The sequence below is a fragment of the Talpa occidentalis genome, unplaced genomic scaffold (assembly GCF_014898055.3).
Source record: "Talpa occidentalis isolate TD23 unplaced genomic scaffold, MPIMG_talOcc4v2.1 talOcc4.8, whole genome shotgun sequence".
NCBI classification, from domain to species: domain Eukaryota; kingdom Metazoa; phylum Chordata; class Mammalia; order Eulipotyphla; family Talpidae; genus Talpa; species Talpa occidentalis.
Window position 1 is genome coordinate 62,879,871 of NW_023605194.1, and position 19,778 is coordinate 62,899,648.

The 19,778-nt window shown below is 39.1% G+C and overlaps 1 protein-coding gene and 1 non-coding gene across 5 annotated transcripts in view; one reads left to right on the forward strand and one right to left on the reverse strand.

Moving 5' to 3' along the window:
* Positions 1–2,671: 2,671 nt before the first annotated feature.
* The window catches only part of PANK1 (pantothenate kinase 1), a 67,350-nt gene continuing 50,243 nt past the window's right edge, over positions 2,672–19,778 (reverse strand). For all 4 annotated transcript variants that reach the window (XM_037497880.2, XM_054690764.1, XM_037497881.2 and 1 more), the window contains 4 exons: positions 15,796–15,972; positions 15,146–15,269; positions 7,274–7,399; positions 2,672–4,153 (listed from right to left, as the gene is read on the reverse strand). In XM_037497880.2, coding sequence (XP_037353777.1) covers positions 4,094–4,153; positions 7,274–7,399; positions 15,146–15,269; positions 15,796–15,972 — 487 coding nt within the window. In that variant the 3' untranslated portion in view covers positions 2,672–4,093. The remainder of the gene's footprint in view (positions 4,154–7,273; positions 7,400–15,145; positions 15,270–15,795; positions 15,973–19,778) is intronic.
* Positions 8,928–9,034, forward strand: LOC119235000 (U6 spliceosomal RNA). The gene has a single exon (XR_005122757.1). It is a non-coding gene; the product is annotated as a U6 spliceosomal RNA (small nuclear RNA).

The window sequence follows — 19,778 nt, forward strand, 5'->3', positions numbered from 1 at the left end:
CTCACTAACCAGGCTCCAGGGGAAGCAAACAACTTCCAACTCCCTGAAGAAACCAGGCTGTTTCTTCTCTCCATGCTTCTGCTTCCCCTGCTCCCTCTGCTCCCTCTGCTTGGGGACCCCTCTCCTTCTGGCCCACTTGAGAGTCTCCACTCATTGGTTTAAACTCTATCAAAGCTTTTCTAGGACGCTCCTCCAGAAGTGAGCCATTTCTACTTCAAGTGTACCCCTGTACCTTCACTTAGACGCCCCCCCATAGGACCTGGCCCACAGCTGCTCCTAAAACTGTGTACCCCAACATTGTTTACTCAGATACCCTAGCCTCCTTCAGTTCCTCAAGACACCCATTCCCACCCATAAGGAGTGAAAACTTTTGTTCCAGGTATATATATACATGCTGCATTCCCAACTTAATTCAACCTCTGACATCACCTCCTAAGAGCAATTATCTTTGACCACTCTAACCAGAGCAGCTTCTCCCCTTTTCATTTTTTCTAGATAGAACTACCTCCCTCTATCTAGTCCTTCATCCTACCTTACTTTCTCCTTTTAGGATTGATCTAACCTTACATATTTAGTGAAGTATCTGCCTTCCCTTCTATAATGCAAGCTCTTGAAGTTTTGATCACTTCTGTATTTGTGAATGAATGATTGACTCCTGTGACACCTTATTTCGTATGTTGGTGTGAGACTTCGCCTTTCCCCACTGGACAGGAGGGTTTGTATCCTACTCTTATTCTCCTCAGCTCTTTCCTGGCACAAAGTAACTTCTTAGCTATCCTTGTATGACTGACTGGTACCAAGTATAAATTACCCAGAACAACAGAACCTACAAAGGACTCTGAATCTATACATTACATAAGCTAAATAATACAATGTTTCCACGATCCCTTTATCTGAATCTTTAGGGAACAGGTATTATTTAAAATTCCAAATGACTAATTACTTAATACCCCCACAGTGTGTAGGGGCAGTACCCTGTAGTCAATACACTACTAGCTTTACAACAAAATATGTGGGGTTGTGGGAACATGTACTAGCATAGGGAGATCTGTCAAGTGTGTCTGTTCTAAGATGAGTTCCCCACATTCCAGAAAGCTAGGCTAGGAATAATGCATTGGTTTAAAACATCTTTTTTTTTTTTTTTAAGCATAAATGAAGCAGTTACATGTGTCAGCCCTTGTGTTTATTAAGTTCTTTAAATATTAAAGTCAAAAAACCCCTACTAGGGCCTCCCAGGTGGCGCGGCGGTTGAGCGCTGGGTTGCGAAGCTGCCAGCAGCTTCTGCAGTGCTGGTTTGATTCCTGGCTGCTCCCCGGCCACCGGAGGAGGGTCCCACATGGCACGCAGACCTCTCCTGCCACCCGCTGCTCCCCTCAGCAGTGTACTTCGGTCCTTCTGCCTGCTCTGCTCCCTGCTCTGGCTCTGGTGAATTCTCTCACCCTCCTGCGCTTCTGACTGTACCCAGTGCTTGTATAAATAAATAAATAAATCTTTAAAAAAAAAAAAAACCCTACTATTTGCCCCATTTTATGAGTAAGGAAACTAAGGCTTAGCAACTTGCCTGCATAGCTAGTAAATGGCTGAGCTGGATTCAAACTGAAGTTCAGAATGAAAAGCCACACTCTGGAACCAAATGACAGTTCAAGATAAAAATTCTTTAGTCTTGCCAAGTTTCTTGATATTGAAGCAAAGGAAAGTTTCCATAATTCAAGTGAACAGGAAAGTTCTCATACTACAAATTCCTTATTATTAAAAAAAAAAAAAAAAAAGGCTGAGGGCCTCCCTGGTGGTGTAAGGGGTTAAGATGCAGCACTTTGAATCTATCCACAGCCACTGCAGCACGAGTTCGATCCCCAGCCAGGGAGCTACCCACATGGAGCAGCAGACCTCTCCTTTCTTGCGCACTGCTCCCCTCAGCAGTGTGTTTCAGTCAGTCTGCCTGTTCTGTTTCCCACTCTGTCTCTGGTGAATCCTCTCATCCCTTCACCTCTGGCTTGTGCCTCAGTTCTTGTATGCATAAATAAATACATCTTTAAAAAAAAAAAAAAAGCTGGTTCTCTGCAGTCAACATTTAACTGACATTTGCATAATGGAATGATTTATTTTCTCAGTTAAACCAATGTCTTAGACATCTGTAATAAGAGTTAAAGTGATACCAGAATATTAAAAAATTACATAGTCACACTAACTTGCCCTGATTTCTTTTATAGTACCATGCTACAAGGTGTGCTATTCCCTGACAGATGGCAGTAGGAATGGTAGAAGAAATCTAAAGAAGGCACTGACATAGATAAAATGTAGATTTCTACACTTCTCATTTTTAAGATTATCTCCATTGTTTGAATTTTTTTAAGCCAGGTGGGAAGTGGATAAAATGCAGCTGTGATGCCCAAACTTTGAAACTCTTTGGAATTACCAAATATGGTAGTGATATTTTGGCAATAAGGAGTTAATTGTTTAAGAACAATAAAGCTATTGTTTTCATCCCCACAGAAGGCTACATCTTCAATTGAAGACACAGTGATTTGGATCTTGCCACATTTACATGAAAACCTCAGATTATGAAGTGTAGAGTAGCAAAATTACAACACATATTCTTTTATGTATGGTACATAAGCAGATAATGTGAACATGAGATTATAAAATTAAAATAACATATACACTAAAAACATCACAACAGAAACAGGCTTTATTTCAACCAGACAAGTGAAAACTTCAATTAACATCAATTTCTTCAAGACATGAAGATATGGAAATTAAAAGACGGTGCTCAGAAGGCAGAGAAGGAAAGTTTTATCATGGAGCAATTGCACTGCCCTTTAAAAATCTCTTTCGACAATATGCTCAATTCAAGACTAATTAGTTCTAAGTCATGAGATCTTCATGTGTTTCAATATTTATACAAGACTCTCACTTGAAAGTTACCCATCAGTTCCACTGATATTTTTCAAACTAAAAATATATAGATCAGCATCATAATTTATGGGTAGTTTTAGAAACTGGGATTGAAATACAGTTTAAAATATTCCAAATGAGAAAACTTTATTATGTTTTAAGATGCCTTGTTACAAAGCCCCTTGGTACACACATGTACACACATACACAGATATTTCTACCTGAACCCTCAAGCTGTAACCGTTCCTAGATCTCCCAATGTGAACTGCCCATCTACTAGGAGATTTTTCCCCACAAGTTCCAATGTTCTGCACAAGGATGTCCACTATTCATACATTGTGCATGGGTGAGGGTGGTTCGCCTCAATTTAATGTAACTTAATATAAAATAAATCCAACAAAAACTGTATGTTCATAAGGGATAAGACAAAATTTGCATATAATTTTCAACTTTGGCCAGATCATTAAATTCATTGACAATTTCAGAATTTTCTCTGCAAGGACACTTTGAGAGCTTTAGATCTCATACTTAACAATGTATTGAGTTGGTCAGCACCTTGATTAATAGGAACAGTTACTTTTAAAAAAGATATTATGGGGAAAGGAATTATCCCAGGGACAGAGACAGGAAAGGATTCTCTTTTTCCATAAGACATTCAAACAGAAAAAAACAAAAAAGGTAAACAAAAAAAAACAAAATAGTGTTCACAGTAAAACATGCCAGATTTGTAGTTTCATTTGAAACCAACAGCAAATCATGAAACGTCATGAAAATATATAAGTAAAGGTAAAATCTCCTAGAGTGATTACTAAATGAAGTTAAAATTACCACACTGATCAGTAAACCCCAGAAGAAAAATAAACAGCACTTACATTTCAGGTCCTTCTTAAAATCATACAACTTTTCAAAGTTAATGCATAAAATTGGTTAAGTTTTGGCCACGTTGCACAAATTTTTTTTTTTAAAAAATACAGTTTACAGAAAAAAAAAAACTCTTATATTCCCCATTTTGTATCATAAGCTCAAAACCCAAGAGTAAAAGATCAACTAGAAGGATTTTTAAATTATTTACAAATCCAGCAGGTTCATCTGCCACAATGGCTTGACTTCCATCCCACAGCATTTTCACCCACTCCAGCAGCGCTTCTCAGTTCTCTGTCCTCACAGAAGGCTGGTCCATCTTCTGCACACCTCATCCCTACTGGTCATCACTCATTTTGAATAGTTCCAACAGTGCCCCAACAGCTCCAAAATAACCCTACCAGAACAAAAGGAAAATGTCCCATTATCTCTGAACCTTAGCCAAAAACCCACTATTTTCAATTATTCTAGGAATGTTGCCCCCTAATAACAGAAAGTTAAAACCTGATCTTTGCCATGAAACATGGTATTGTAGTAATAATGATTTAGAAAAAAATGTATTGGGCATCCACTTGTTTCTATATTCAGTTAACTGACATAAAGTGCTTAAAGTGCTTAGAAAAATGTCTAGCAGGTAGTGTATGCTATGCAAGTGCTGGATATTTGAATATTGCCATGGCAAAAGTCCTGTTATTACACCCACTTCACAGATGAGAAATGGAAAGTAAATGACCGGTTAGGGTCACATGATCTGTGCCAAGGTTCACCCCAAAGCTGTCTGACTACAAAGTTGTTGTATCTCACAGGGAAGAAGTCAAGCTTTCCTCAGTCGATTTTGGGAAGGCATCTAACTCAGCCCAAACTTCACTGTGCTCAACTGTAAAAAGAAAAATCCTTATTTCTCTTAATATGAAAGCTACTAGAAAATACAAATTTATAGAGAACCCAAATTTCTTTATAAAAAAAAAAAAAAAATAAAGGCACAAATTTCTTTATAAAAAAAAAAAATAAAGGCACAAATTTCTTTATAAAAAAAAAAAAATAAAGGCACAAATTTCTTTATAAAAAAAAAAAAAAATAAAGGCACAAATTTCTTTATAAAAAAAAAAAAATAAAGGCACAAATTTCTTTATAAAAAAAAAAAATAAAGGCACAAATTTCTTTATAAAAAAAAAAAATAAATAAAGGCACAAATTTCTTTATAAAAAAAAAAAAATAAAGGCACAAATTTCTTTATAAAAAAAAAAATAAAAAAAAATAAAGGCACAAATTTCTTTATAAAAAAAAAAATAAATAAAGGCACAAATTTCTTTATAAAAAAAAAATAAATAAATAAAGGCACAAATTTCTTTATTAAAAAAAAAATAAATAAATAAAGGCACAAATTTCTTTACAAATTTATAGAGAACCTGGCTTTGAAAGAGTGGAAGACTCCACTTCTTTGGTGTTTGCCTGACTCAACAGAAGTAGGACACCATGTGTGCAGACGCCATGTGCCTCTGCTACCATCTGCTAACATTCACCAGGGTCTCATTATATGTTGGAAATTGTTCGAAGCTCTTTACATGGGTTGACCCACTTCGTCTTCCCAATGACTTTACAAGACACATCCTATTGTGCAGATGCTAAAGCAGAGACTGCCCAAGATGCCCAGTCAGTAAGCGGCTGTGCTGCCAGCTGCTCCCCTGGACTAGCTCTCTTAAGAGATGCCCACTCAGGGCAGGAGAGTGGCCTTGAGCACCTCCCAACATCATTCGATGCACAGTAAGCCAGTGCAAACCAGTGTAAGTCAGAGTGAATTTAAGAATGTACAGAATTTTGAGACTTATGAGGAGTCAGGAACATTTCACTGAGTGATTGATGATGCTTAGTAACAAAAGGCACCAACCACAGAGGTCTGGGGTTGTAGGGACTGATACAGCCACTGCTTTTTAACCCAGAGTTTCTCTAAAATGTTGGCTCCTATTGCCTATCTTACTACTAACTACCCATGTAAGTTTGTAGATGGCTTTTAGTCCTTGAGGGCTTCCAGGCTTTGTTTTCTGCATTAGTTCAAGGGGATCTAAACTTAGGGTTGCCAGATAAAATACAGACAAATGCCAGATAAAAAAAGTGCACTGGTTTTTTGATCACTAAATATGGCAACTCTAACTAAATAAGAACAGTGTGGTTTCAATTTTCATTGTAATTATCTTTTTAAAATAAAACCCTAAGCTGAACATCAATAAATAAACAGATAAAAAGGGTCCTTCTGTGGCTGGGGAAGAAGAATGAAAATTCAGGGACTCTATTCCCCTCACCCAAAAGTTACGTCACTCCATGCCTTAAGCCAGCTTTTTTAAAAATTGGGCTTTCTTTAGTATTAATTTCTATTCCTTTTGTATTTAAGTTCCCACTGCTTTGTATATTTAAGAAAACAGACTTAGAGAGCTGTAAATAACTTACGACGCACCAGCAACTCTTCAAATAAATAATTCATCTTGGAGATGAGAACAGGGCCACAGTAGTTAATCATTATGATTGAAATGTATAAGATCAATACTATTTCTCTCAATGTTTTTCCTATTGCAACATACTCAAAGGATTAAGTGTTTTCTGGGATAGTTGCTCTTACCATACTGATTTTAAAGAAGGTATGTAGGGGAGATGGGCAGGAAAGGAAGCCCCTTACTCACTCTAGGAAACTGCTGATTTGTATTTCTGTAGAATCTCAAGTCCTGTTCCTGGCCAGCCAGGGTGCTACCCACATGGTGCAGCAGACCTCTCCTGTCTTGCCTGCTCCTCCCCTCAGCAGTGTTTCCAGTCCATCTGCCTGTTCTGCTCCCCACTTTGTCTCTGGCGAATCCTCTTACCCCCTGTGCACCTCTGGCCTGTGCCCCAGTTCTTGTATGCATAAATAAATAAATCTTAAAAAAAAAAAAAAAAAGAATGAACCAATGTCTTCATGTCCTCTGCGGACAGGTTGGCTAATGCCAGAGCACATCACTCCCTCAAGGTCATTACACCCTTTTAGTAGCCCAAGCACTTCTGTTCTCATCAGCTTAAGTCGTTTACTTGCCAGGAGTCAGCTGTGTTTACCCTCACATTTGTTTTCGAAAACTTTATTGTTAATGTAGTAATTGAATGTAATGATAGACGACCTAAGCCAATGAAGAGTTCAAAATGGTCACTGTCAATGAAAACCAATTAATGAAGAGACCAAAAAAGGCAGTTAACAATACCATTCATATATTCAAAAGTTGTTGAATGCATAGATCTTAAGAGTTCTTGTCACTAGGAAAAAAAACTTTTATAACAATGTGAGGCAATCGATGTTAACTAAACTTATGGTAATGAGTTCATGATATATACATACATATCAAATCAAATCATCATGTAACTTTGTTATGTGACTTAAATAATACAACGTTACATAACAATTATATTATTAAAACTGGAAAAACAAAGACTGGCTCCTGTTAGTCAACCCAAAATACACTTTAAGTTGTACAATTAAGTCCATGTGCGCTTAACCTACCTCATGTTCCAAAAATAGAGCTTTCAGCTGTCCTTTGGACCAAAAATCCATAGCATATGCTAGCAGCTTCATGGAGACCATATTGATTCTGAGAAAATTCCCAACAAATACAACTCTGTCAATGTTCTGGGAAAAAAAATAAAGACAGACAATTGAACCATGGCATAAAAATAGCATTGAGCAAAGACCTAAGGTTCCACAAATCACTGTACTCCCAGAACTTTGCAGGATGCATTTTCTTAAGTGGAATTATTTCAGTATTTCCAAGATGAAGTTGAACAAACCTCCCAGTGCATGCCCCAAGAACAAGAGGGTGAGATTTGGGTTGGGTGAGGCAAAGACTGAATTGGGCTTATTTGCAGGTATTATTTTAGGTTGTCTTGGGTCTGTCATAAAATTCCACTCCAAATACACAAATGTAAAATGGAAATAAGAATTCAAGTTCAGCCAAATCTTGTGCATTTTTTCAATCCCAAAAAAAATACAATTGTAAAGTAAAAGTAAAAAAATAAAGTAAAGTAAAAAAATATAATTGTAAAGTATTATAACCAACTCATAAATGAATGAGCATGGTATGAGGCATTTAACAAGTTTGCTCAGTTTACTCTGGGCCACACACTAAGAATACAAAAAGAATACCCAGTCTCTATCATTAGGATATGAGTTTATATATGGAAATGAAAAATACATTTGTATTTTTGTTGCCGTGGATATAGATTGGCATTGTGAACACACACTTCACACAGAGCTCAGCCTGTCTTTAGTCAGTACAGAGGCTTCTCGCCACTTGGTCCCTCTGAGTCAGTTGCTATGGTCACTCCTGTTAGACGGCAGAGGGTTTGGAAGCTGGTTGTATTTTCTGTTTGTTCTATCAAGCGCAGTCAGGGCCTCCCTGGTGGTACAAGGGGTTAAGTCGCAGCACTATGAAGCTATCTGCAGCCACTGCAGCATAGCAGTAGGCAGTAGGCAGGAGTTCAATCCCAGATCCCGCCCCCCCCACCCCAGCCAGGGAGTTAACCCACATGGCACAGCAGACCCCTCCTGTCTCACCCATGGCTTCCCTCATCCATGTATTTCATTCCAGTCTGCCTGTTCTGCTCACCACTGTCTCTAGTGAGTCCTCTCACCCTCCACACCTCTGACCTATACCCTAGTAAATAAATCTTTAAAAAAAAAAAAAAAAAAAAAGAGCAGTCAGGGTCTGGAAATATCACCTTTTAACTGCCTCAAGTTTTAAGGACTCAAGTTCATGAACTCAATAACATGAAATTTCTCCATGGATAGAAAGGTGGCAGATAGTCTTAATTAAGTTCCCACAAAAAAGAACTATAGCCACAAAACCACCCAGACTGAGAGGTGGCAAGCCATACTCAAAGTAGAAACTCAGATTAAAGAGGAATTCAATTAAATGTAGGTGATTCACCTTTCCTCCCAAACAAGGGAGTCCAAAGTAGGACTTGCCCAAAGCCCCAGTCCAGCATTTCTCTGGTAGTCTCAAGAATAAAAGTGGCATTAAAAACTGGAGGACATTTCTTATATCAAATAAATCCAGGTGGGTCAAAGATAAAAATGCTTAAAAAAAGGGGGGTAGGTGGGGGACAATGAGACTAGAAGAAAACATGGGAGAATTCCTTTTTAAAATATTGTTGAAATAGTGCTCACTTCGGCAGCACATATACTAAAATTGGAACGATACAGAGAAGATTAGCATGGCCCCTGAGCAAGGATGACAAGCAAATTCATGAAGTGTTCCATATTTTTGATGAAATTCATATGGAGCCACCAAAAACCCAAATAGCCAAAGTTCTCCTGGAAAAAAAAAGGGGGGGGGGATAGAGGTATCACTCCCAGACTTCAAACTATATTACAAAGCCATAATAATCAAAAGTGCATGGTACTGGAACAAGAACAGACACACGGGACCAATGCAACCAAATAGAAAATCTAGAAATAAACCCACAGATTTACGGTCAACTAATCTTTGACAAAGGTGCAAAGAATATGCAATGGAGCAAAGAAAGTTTGTTCAATAAATGGTGCTGGGAAAACTGGGTCCCTACATGCAAAAGAATGAAGCTTGATTATTGCTTAACACCATGCATGAAAACCAACTCAAAATGGATTGAAGAACTAGACATAAGGGCCTCCCCGGTGGCGCAGCGGTTGAGCGCTGGGTTGTGAAGCTGCCCGTGGCCTGTGCAGCGCCGGTTAGATCCCTGGCTGCTCCCTGGCCACTGGAGGAGGGTCCCACATGGCGCACAGACCTCTCCTGCCGCCCGCTGCTCCCCTCAGCAGTGTACTTCGGTCCTTCTGCCTGCTCTGCTCCCCACTCTGGCTCTGGTGAATTCTCTCACCCTCCCGCGCTTCTGACTGTACCCAGTGCTTGTATGTATAAATAAAAATAAATCTTTAAAAAAAAAAAAAAAAGAACTAGACATAAAACCTGAAACCATAAAATATATAGAAGGAAATACAGGCAAAACACTACTTGACATACACCTCAAAAACATCTTTAAAGAAACATCACCCAAAGCAGTGATAGTGAAGGCAAAGATAAACAGCTGGGACTACATCAAATTAAAGAGCTTCTGCACAGCAAAAGAGGCAGTAACCAAAACAAAGAGACACCCCATGGATTGGGAGAAAAATTTTGCACACAACACTAATGATAAAGGACTGATCACAAAAATCTACAAAGAGCTGATGAGACTCAACAAAAACAAAGTAAATAATCCAGTCAAAAAATTGGGCAGAAGAGCTAAAAAGAAACTTCTCCAAAGAGGAAAGGCAAATGGCCAACAGGCATATGAAAAAACGTTCATCACTTGTAATCAGGGAAATACAAATGAAAACTACAATGAGATACCATCTTTTACCAGTGAGAATGACACATATTAAAAAAACTAGCAACAACAAATGTTGGCGAGGATGTGGAGAAAAAGGAACTCTCCTGCACTGCTGGTGGGAGTGCAAACTGGTACAACCACTATGGAGAGCTGTGTGGAGATTCCTCAACCTGCTAAAGATGGAGCTTCCATATGATCCAGCAATTCCACTCCTAGGTATTTACCCAAAGGACACAGAAACATTAATTCAAAAGGCCACCTGCACCCCTTGTTTATAGAAGCACTATTTACAATAGCTAAGCTATGGAAACAACCCAAATGCCCCAAAATAGATGACTGCATCAAGAAGATGTGGTACATATACAAAATAGAATATTACTCAGGTATCAAAAAAGATAAACTCATGTAATTTGCAGCAACATGGATGGAGCTGGAAGGGATCATGCTCAGCAAAATAAGCCAGAAAGAAGAAGAAAAATACCGGATGGTCTCATTCATGGCAGGAATTTAGAAAACCTAAATAAGGGCCCAGGAAAAATACTAATTATAATAAAGTAAAAGTCAAAATCAACAAGCAACTGTAAACCAGAGACACACTACAGGGGAGGGAGAAGGGAGTAGGATCAAAACAAGGGGGTATGGGAATTGTATGGGGACTATAACCAAGATGAAAATGTATACATTGTACAAAAATGAAAAATGATGCAAAAAATATGTAAATAAATTAATATAAATAAATAAAAGACCAAAACCAAATAGAATCAATCAATAAAAGAAAAACTGCTTCTTTGAAAAGACCCAAATCTCCAATAAGCCTAAATGAAGAACACTAGTAACAAAAAATGGAACATAATCAAATCTATTGTGAAGATTTTAGTAAAACTTTTATCCCAATCAGTTGAAACATCTAGATGAAAGAAATGATTATGGAAAATAACAAACTACTAAACTTATTCAAGATATGATAAAAGGCTAAATAGATCAATAATCACAGAAATAATAAATTTTAAAATAAAGTACCTCTCAAAACCACTAAAAAAATAAAGTAGGGCCTCCCCAGTGCCGCAGCAGTTGAGCGCTGGGTTGAGAAACTGCCAGCAGCCTCTGCAGCGCCGGTTCAATCCCCTGCTGCTCCTGGCCACCGGAGGAGGGTCCCACATGGGGCGCAGACCTCTCCTGCCACCCGCTGCTCCCCTCAGCAGTGTACTTCGGTCCTTCTGCCTGCTCTGCTCCCCGCTCTGGCTCTGGTGAATTCTCTCACCCTCCCGCGCTTCTGACTGTACCCAGTGCTTGTATAAATAAATCTTTAAAAATAAATAAATAAATGAATAAATAAATCTTTAAAAAAAATAAAGTAAAATAAAAATTGTCAAAATAAAAAAGATATAATACTGCGATTGATTTTTTTAAAAAAGACTGATATATATATATATATATATATATATACTTTAAAAAAACTAAAATATTTATTCAGTGATGAAACACTACCATGAACAAATCCAAATGAAAAACAATAAATAAAAAAATATATCCTGGGCCTCCCCCGTGGCGCAGCGGTTGAGCGCTGGGTTGCGAAGCTGCCCGCGGCCTCTGCGGCGCCGGTTCAATCCCCGGCTGCTCCCCGGCCACCGGAGGAGGGTCCCACATGGCGCGCAGACCTCTCCTGCCGCCCGCTGCTCCCCTCAGCAGTGTACTTCGGTCCTTCTGCCTACTCTGCTCCCCGCTCTGGCTCTGGTGAATTCTCTCACCCTCCCGTGCTTCTGACTGTACCCAGTGCATGTATAAACAAAAAAAAAAATATATATATATATATGTCCTCAGTACATTTCACATAAAATGGATGTGACCTATGAAACCAGTAGAAAAAAGACCAACAATCCAATAACAAAATGAGTGAACACTATTGATAGTTCACACACACAAAATGGGAAATACTAGTTGCTATTAAATAGATGAACATGCTCCATCTCACTTATAATAAGAAAAATAGAAATTAAAACTAACCAAAAGTAACATTTCTCACCTATTAGATTGGAAAAGATGGAAGTTTGATGACCTTTCTGTGGAAAAACTTGTACTCTTAAACTTTGCTAATATAAATTAGAACCAGCTCTTGGGGGGGCTTTTATATCTAACAAAATTATCACCAACATATCCTTTGACTCAGCAATTTCCCTTTGAGTAATTTACTACTATATAGACACATGCACATGGATGCAAACTGATATGTGTATATACATACCATGTTTGTGTATATGATATATGGCAACACTTACACACACACACACTCACATATATACATATTTTTCATAAGACTAGAAAAGCCTCAGTAATTAGGAAATTGATCAAACCACCTCATATATAAATACACTTCATATATATACATACATATATATGTATATATGCTTTATATATATATATATATATATTTTTTAGAGTGCTATATGGCTATTAAAAAATCAAGCAATTCAAATATACCTAGGTATAATCCCCAAGATAGATCATCATGCAAAAAAAAAATCAAGAAGCAAAATTTCCAGAAATGAATATTGAAGTATGTTTTCAAATATTTTAGCAAAGAGAGAGAGAGAGTGGGAAAATGAAGAGAGAAGAACAGAGAGAGGAGAAAGAAAACATAGCTAAAACACATATGCAAAGTCTTGGTAACTGTTGAGTCTGAGCTGATGGATGTTTGGAGGTTGTTTATACTATTCTCTCATTTGTGTATGTCTAGCACAGTTCATAATAAAAAGCTGATGATTAAGCAAATAGCCAAAGCAAGAAGTAGAATAGCATACAGAGGATAAGTTGGATGATGTGGTTTTATCTCAGTAGACCCGGTGTTTAAAAAAATGTTTTATCGTTTGCTGTCTTTCGAAGGACACACTGCATACCATAAAGAATAAAAACTAAAAACAATGGCTCTCTCTATGAAGATAACATTGGTGACCCACTCTCCTATAGATCCTCCTGGTGTCTTTAGAACTCTATTCAGTGTTTATATATTCCATTCAAAAACATGAATAAAACAAACTTTAATGATGGAGAAACATTTCATAGCATTCCAAAAATCACAGCAAAAAATATCTTAGAGTCAGGATTTATGAAATAGCAGGAATCAAAGTGTCCCCAGTGAGCAAAGTAAACGACTGAAGAACTTTTGTCTAGGCTCTTGGTTCCCATCGGGGAAATGTGCCACTGCCGGCTCCTGCATCTACAGGAGGTCTGTGTTCACAGGAGGGATGCCAGCAAACAGAGCCCTCACCCAAGGACATCGGACGTGTCCTCTCATTCATTCAATTCTACACAAACATCTAAAATAATTACTCAAACTAGCATGTGACAAGGCGACACTTTCAAATGACCACTTCTGCAATACTTTTAACAACAAATGATAGAGAAATGGAAATCAAAAGTGACAAAATCCATGATTAAGTGATTAAGATATCTGTAAGGAAAACTAACTGGCTCACTCAACTGTGCAAAGCAGGGGAAAGGGCTTCTACTGCTCTATGGGACAGGGACATTACATCCAAGTGACCTTTGAGAGTCCACGCGTACAACCAACTACACACATTAGTCTGAAGGCTTGTTTGGCTGCTTGGAAAAACTCTTTTTAAAGATTAATGTCAAAAAGTAAACCCTGTTTCAGTGAGTCCCATGATCAAAGTGGACTTTGAAAAGGCAAGTCTCTGGAATCACACTTGCTGGCAAATAAGTTCCATTGACATGGGACTCAGAAAAAGTGAAGACCCTGCTTGACAGGGCAGTGACATATTCTATTCAGTACCATGAAAGGGGGTGGCTCGAAGGCAGGGCTGGCAATCGTCAATTAGAAAGACTACTCAGACCCTGTTTGACACTCCTCCTGTCGACTAGGAGGGGGCTGGAGGCAATTTCTGCAGCACCTGTAATCTTCTATTTCATCTGTGTGGGAGCTATGTAGATCTATAAAAATTTATCAGGTTGTACACTTAGGATTTGAGCCCTCCTCTGTATGTATGCCACATTTCCATTAAAAATTTTATTTTTGAAACCCTATTACTAATGCTATTATGATTCTTCAACAATTCTCCTACTATTACAACCTATTCCTTACCCCAGTCCCTTTTTCTTCCTTCCTAAAGCAACTCAATGAGAGCTGTGCAACTTCACATGCCTTTTGTTTCAGAAAAGGGCTCCATTTTTGCCAAAGGAATTTTGCAATGTTTCAGAACAGATTAATGAAGCTTTGTCTGTCACCAGATCCACCCCTCCTGGCCCCTGGGGCTCCCTGGCTGGCCTCAGCTGAAGTGTGCTCTCTGTGCTTTGATAGCCCTGTACAATGCTGCTTGAACTCCATGCCACAAGGCAACACTGTAAAGAAGCTGAAAGCAGAGAGAATATCGACTATTTCAAGTGGAAGATTTTACCTGCAATTGTTTATAAGGCAGCAGAGCTTTTCTTCATGTTTCAGTAGGTGTGCGGTACCAGTGATGGTTACAGAGATAATGACATGGGTTTTATCATACTGTATTTCCACAGGGGGAGGTGATTTGATTTGGTGTCAATCACTGCCTTAAAAATAAAATGCAGGGCCTCCCTGGTGGCGCAAGGGGTTAAGCACCGCATTATGAAGCAATCCATAGCCTCTGCAGCACAAGTTCGATCCCGGTCGGCCAGGGAGAAACCCACATGGCGCAGCAGACCTCTCCTTTCTCGCCCGCTACTCCCTTCAGCAGTATGTTTCAGTCTGCCTGTTCTGTTCCCCACTCTGTCTCTGGTGGATCCTCTCACCCCCCGCATCTCTGGCCTGTACCCCAGCTCTTGTATGCATAAATAAATCTTTAAAAAATAATAAAAAAAATAAAATGCATACTCCTCCCCTCCCTTACTGCACATCCCTCACATTCTACAAGGTTTGTAACTATGACAAAGGGCAGATTTCCCAAGGACCTGCAGTGTTGTAAGGGTCAACAGTTATTGCAGTGACGAAGATGCTGCTTATGGATGACACAGCTGTCCCTGGGTGAAGGGCCTTACTTACCTCATTCAATGCACACATCCGAGCGATGGAGCCAATGTTGTTGGTGATGGTGACCAGGGTGGCTCGGGCAAGGTCTTCCTTGCTGATGGAATCTCGTTTTTCCTTACTCATCATGTTGCCAAAGCTATGTTGGAAATATTAGTGAGAGCGTTCAAAATCATCCTCGGGCAGGCCCCATCTTTCCACCAAAGTACTGTGGAAAGCTTTATGAATAACTCTGTTCAAACCCAAACAATCTCATCTCGCTACCACGGTTTACAAGCAGACAGGATTACGACATGAATGGTTGGCTGCCCTTTCCTTAATAGGGATAAAGTAGTATGGCTATTAATGGGGGAAATTCTTTTAATGCCTCTAGACATCTGGACAAGAATAGAACAGGAAAACTGTTGCAGTTTTCCAGAACCTTCTTTCAAAGCTGCCCTATTTCAAGTATAAGCATCAAAGAGCTATAGTATCTCAGTGCTTCCTAGTGGGCAGAACAAATCTGAGCTCCTATACCACATATACATACTTGCACCAGGCTGGTGGGTGGATATCTTAAAAAAAAGAAAAAAGATTAAATGAATGGCCAGGGTAGATAGGCCGCCTTGTATTGTGGACTGCTCCTAGGGTTTAATCCCTACTGCTCCTCGCTACTCAGTCTCTACCTTGATGCTACAGCAGATCCTTGAAGGCCAAATCGTTCATAGTCTCCTCCGTAAATGTCCTTCACCAGTTTATCAACATTGGTGCTGTCGCCTTTAGCTGCCATTTCCAGAGCTTCTTCAAAGGTCTCACAACCAGTCAGCAGGCAACATAGGCCTAGGAATGTTCCACCTCCAAGACTGAAGGAACAATAAGGTTTATTTTTAAATTTTACTTAAGATATGCCCATCCAAATCCCCAGCTGCATCAAGACCACCAATATGGGTTAATTAAAACAGGAATTAAAAACAAAGGGGCACTTGTATTAAAGTGCGAGGGTGCAAAAGAGCTTTAGGGAAAATTGGACAAAAAGAGGGCCGAGACTACAAAGAAACAAGGAAAATGTGCCCCTCAACTTAAGAACAAAACCACAGAAAAGACTCACTGATTTCCGTTGTGAGACCTTTAACTAGCTGTTAACCTAAGTGCTGCATTTAGCCTTTCCACCTGTATAATGGGGCCACATCATGTCTCTCTTATCTGGGTGGTCTAAACGCAGCAAATGCCCAGAGAAATGACTGCTATTAAAAAAAAAAAAAAAATGTAGCTGAATACAGATACTTAGAAAAACAAACTGTTCATGAAGCAGAGTTCATCTCCACAGAGCCAAGCTCTGACACCAAGCCTAGCCTATGACGCTGGCAGGAATAACTTGCCCAGGGCTGTATCTTTCACCTGACTTCATTCAGTTCCCTAGCAAGGATCATCTCATCTAACCTGTTAGGTCGTTTCTAAAAGGACAATTCCACTGAGTGGTCTCAGCTTGGAACTTTTTCCAGTAGACTCTGGTAAAGGTTATTGTATTTTACTTACACACAATCATCAAAAATAGTCACAAAGGTCATAAAATGGTTCCAGTGCTCAAACTATGGGCAGGCAATGGGCACTGAAAGGGACATAAGTTTTCCTCTGCAATGCACCATGGGGAAAAGTAAGCGCAGAAGACTAAATGGCTCACATATATTTGGTCTGAAGCCCCAAAAGCAACTAGCCCCAGGAATCCCATCTGTTTTGGGGTACTGGTTTTTAATTATATAAGAAAATTTAAGTTGAAATTTAGGTTATTTTTAACTTACATTTGAAAGAAGAAAATTTAGGGTGAACTATATTTACTATCAGTAACCATTAACAAAAAGGGGCCAGACTGCAGACAAGCACAGAGTTCTTTGAATCACCTCTAAGTGAAACTCTAGGTAACAGCAAGTCTTATAAAAACATATGCTTGATTGAAATTATGGGTTCTCATGGAAAATTATATTGCTAGATACCAGCAGCAACAGTTATCCAAGCTGAAGGTACATACAGCACCATGAGGAAATCAAGGGCTCCAGGGACATACTGCCTTTGTGACTCAATCACAGTCAAAATTGGGGAATTCCACTAAAGTTTATGCATTTAACATGGAGTGTCAGTCTACATTGTCAGTTTCAGTCTACCCTACAAGTCTAGTGTGTTTTTGATGGAAACACATTTTGGTCTGTGGGCCATCTAGATTTGTTTTGTTTTCTCTTTGTGTATTTTTGAAAAGTCATTGCTCACATTTCTAGTTTCTATCTTTTACTCACACTAATAACCTTTCCTTGAATATCAGGTATTATATTCGACAACCTACTCCAAACGTAGGCGACTGAAGACGTGGGCTGACTTAGAAAGAAGGTAACTTGTCAACGAATATGCTGGTATGAGTGGAGAAGCGTAAGTGCTTTGTATGGCTGAACGATGACAGGTGACTCCAGACAGAGAATTGGAGGTAAATGGGGAAAGCGAGCATGCGTCTGCACAGCCGGCACACTGCCAACAGGAGGAAAGAATGCACAGTTGCAGAAGAGCCCTTTATTAATATGCTCAACCTGTTAACCATCACTTGAGTGATTCTCTCCCTCTTACTCAGATACATCTGTTTGCTTCAGCAGATACATAGTAAGAAACTCAGGCAAATCAGAGACAAAAACATATTGCTAGAAATAGCTGTTGAATATCATCATCATTTTTTTAAAAACTCAACAACATGGTAATGAGGTATTTTAGAAAGAAGTAGAAGAAACCTTCAATGACTGAGTGTGTGTATCCTTAAAACCACGGATTCCAAAACAATAAGATGAGCTGTCTGCTACTTTCACCAGTTTCAAAATTCCTTATGTTCCTCTTTTAATAGGCTATGTATTCTAACAATGTCAACTATAAAGTCACAGTTTTCGCCCCCCTCTGGTTTCCAGAAAACTGAAGTTGTGGTTAACAGATGAGTGTGGCTGCCCAATCTAGGATGCAGTAAAATGATACGTGACACTAAAACCCGTTTAAAATCATGTTTGGAAGAAAACTCATATCCTGTAATGATGTGGCTTCCTAGAAAAATGCTGAATGGGAAAACAGAGTATAATGCAATAATAAAACCTAGAGTTACAGCTATCAGTTTACAATAAGAGTAGCAAAACTCAAAGCTTAAGTGATTTGCTTAGACCAGTGATTCTCAAAGTATGTTCCACAAGATGACTGACGTTCACTGCTGACCATAATAATTTATAACAGTGGTTTTCTAACTTAGAGTCAGAGAAATCTTTGCTAGAACAACTCTGGGGCGCACAGAATTGATGTTTTCTCTCCCCCCACCCCCCACCCCCGTCTGTGCGATGCCCTGAAAGGCTTCTCTATTAACGTTCAGTCTCCTCACAGCAACATTTTTAGAGCTACTAGTTGCAGAGAGCTTACAGAGAAACTTCGACAGAATTTGGTAATGACTGTGAGGCACTAGTCATTAATGGGAATTTACCAGTAACTAAAACTTACAGACATTATCACATGTTATAGAAACCAAACACCTCAAATGATCATTAGCAGCTGTTCCAGAAGATAACCCAAATCCCTGGAATCTCCAAGTTTGAGAAATTAGAACTGAGGTATAAATTCATAGACTTCTTGGATGTTAAATTACAAGATAATAAATTGTGTTCAATTGCAGAAAATGTTTAGCTTGCTGTTACCTTGGGACTAACTCTCAAGAACTCCTTCTGGGAGGAGTTCTTCTGTTTCTTTAAAATTGAACTTTTATCAGGTCATTCTCTAAGGTAAAACCAGCTCAAATGAAATACTCATTTGTCTTTGACACTCTAGATAGTCCTAATAAAGCCAGGGATCAATTGTGATTCTGTGTGAGCAAGCAGGTTTTGTTCTGTATTCTTGGTGAGAAAAATGTATTAGGGGTAATTAACTTACACACCAAAGCTATATTCTGAATACAATCAGGACTCAAGTCAGAGAGTACACACACACACACAAATGCCAGGGTTTCTCACTAGCAGTACTGTTGACATTTGGGACTACATACTTTTTTCTAGGGGAATGTAAAGGTTACCCTATATGTCGTGGATATTTACCAACAACCCTGAGCTTTAGTCAGTAGATGCCCATCTAATGTTGTGCCAACCAAAAGTATCCCCAGACATTGCCCAAAAAATATTCCCTTCCCCAGTGGTGAACCACTGATTTAAACAGACCCACCAGCCTCCCTGGTAACACAAGAGGTTAAGTACAGCACTGTGAAGCTATCTGCAGCCTCTGCAGCACGAGTTCGATTCCCAGCCAGCCAGGGAACTTCCCACATGGCACAGCAGACCTCTCCTGTCTCACCCACTGCTCCCCTCAGCAGTGTATTTCAGTCAGTCTTCCTGTTCTGCTCCCCACTCTGTCTCTGGTGAATCCTCTCACCCCCACACCTCTGGCCTGTACCCCAGTTCTTGTATGAATAAATAAATATTTAAAAAAATAAATAAATAAAAATAAACAGACCTAATACAAATCACAGAAACAGCATAGGAAAGCAGTGCTCTCCTCCTAGCGGGGAACTACAATACTGGAAGATCCCATAAGAACTATCTAAGAAACAACCCCTTCATGGCACAAATGAGGATACTGAAGCCCAGAGAAGTCAAGTGATATCTTCATCTAT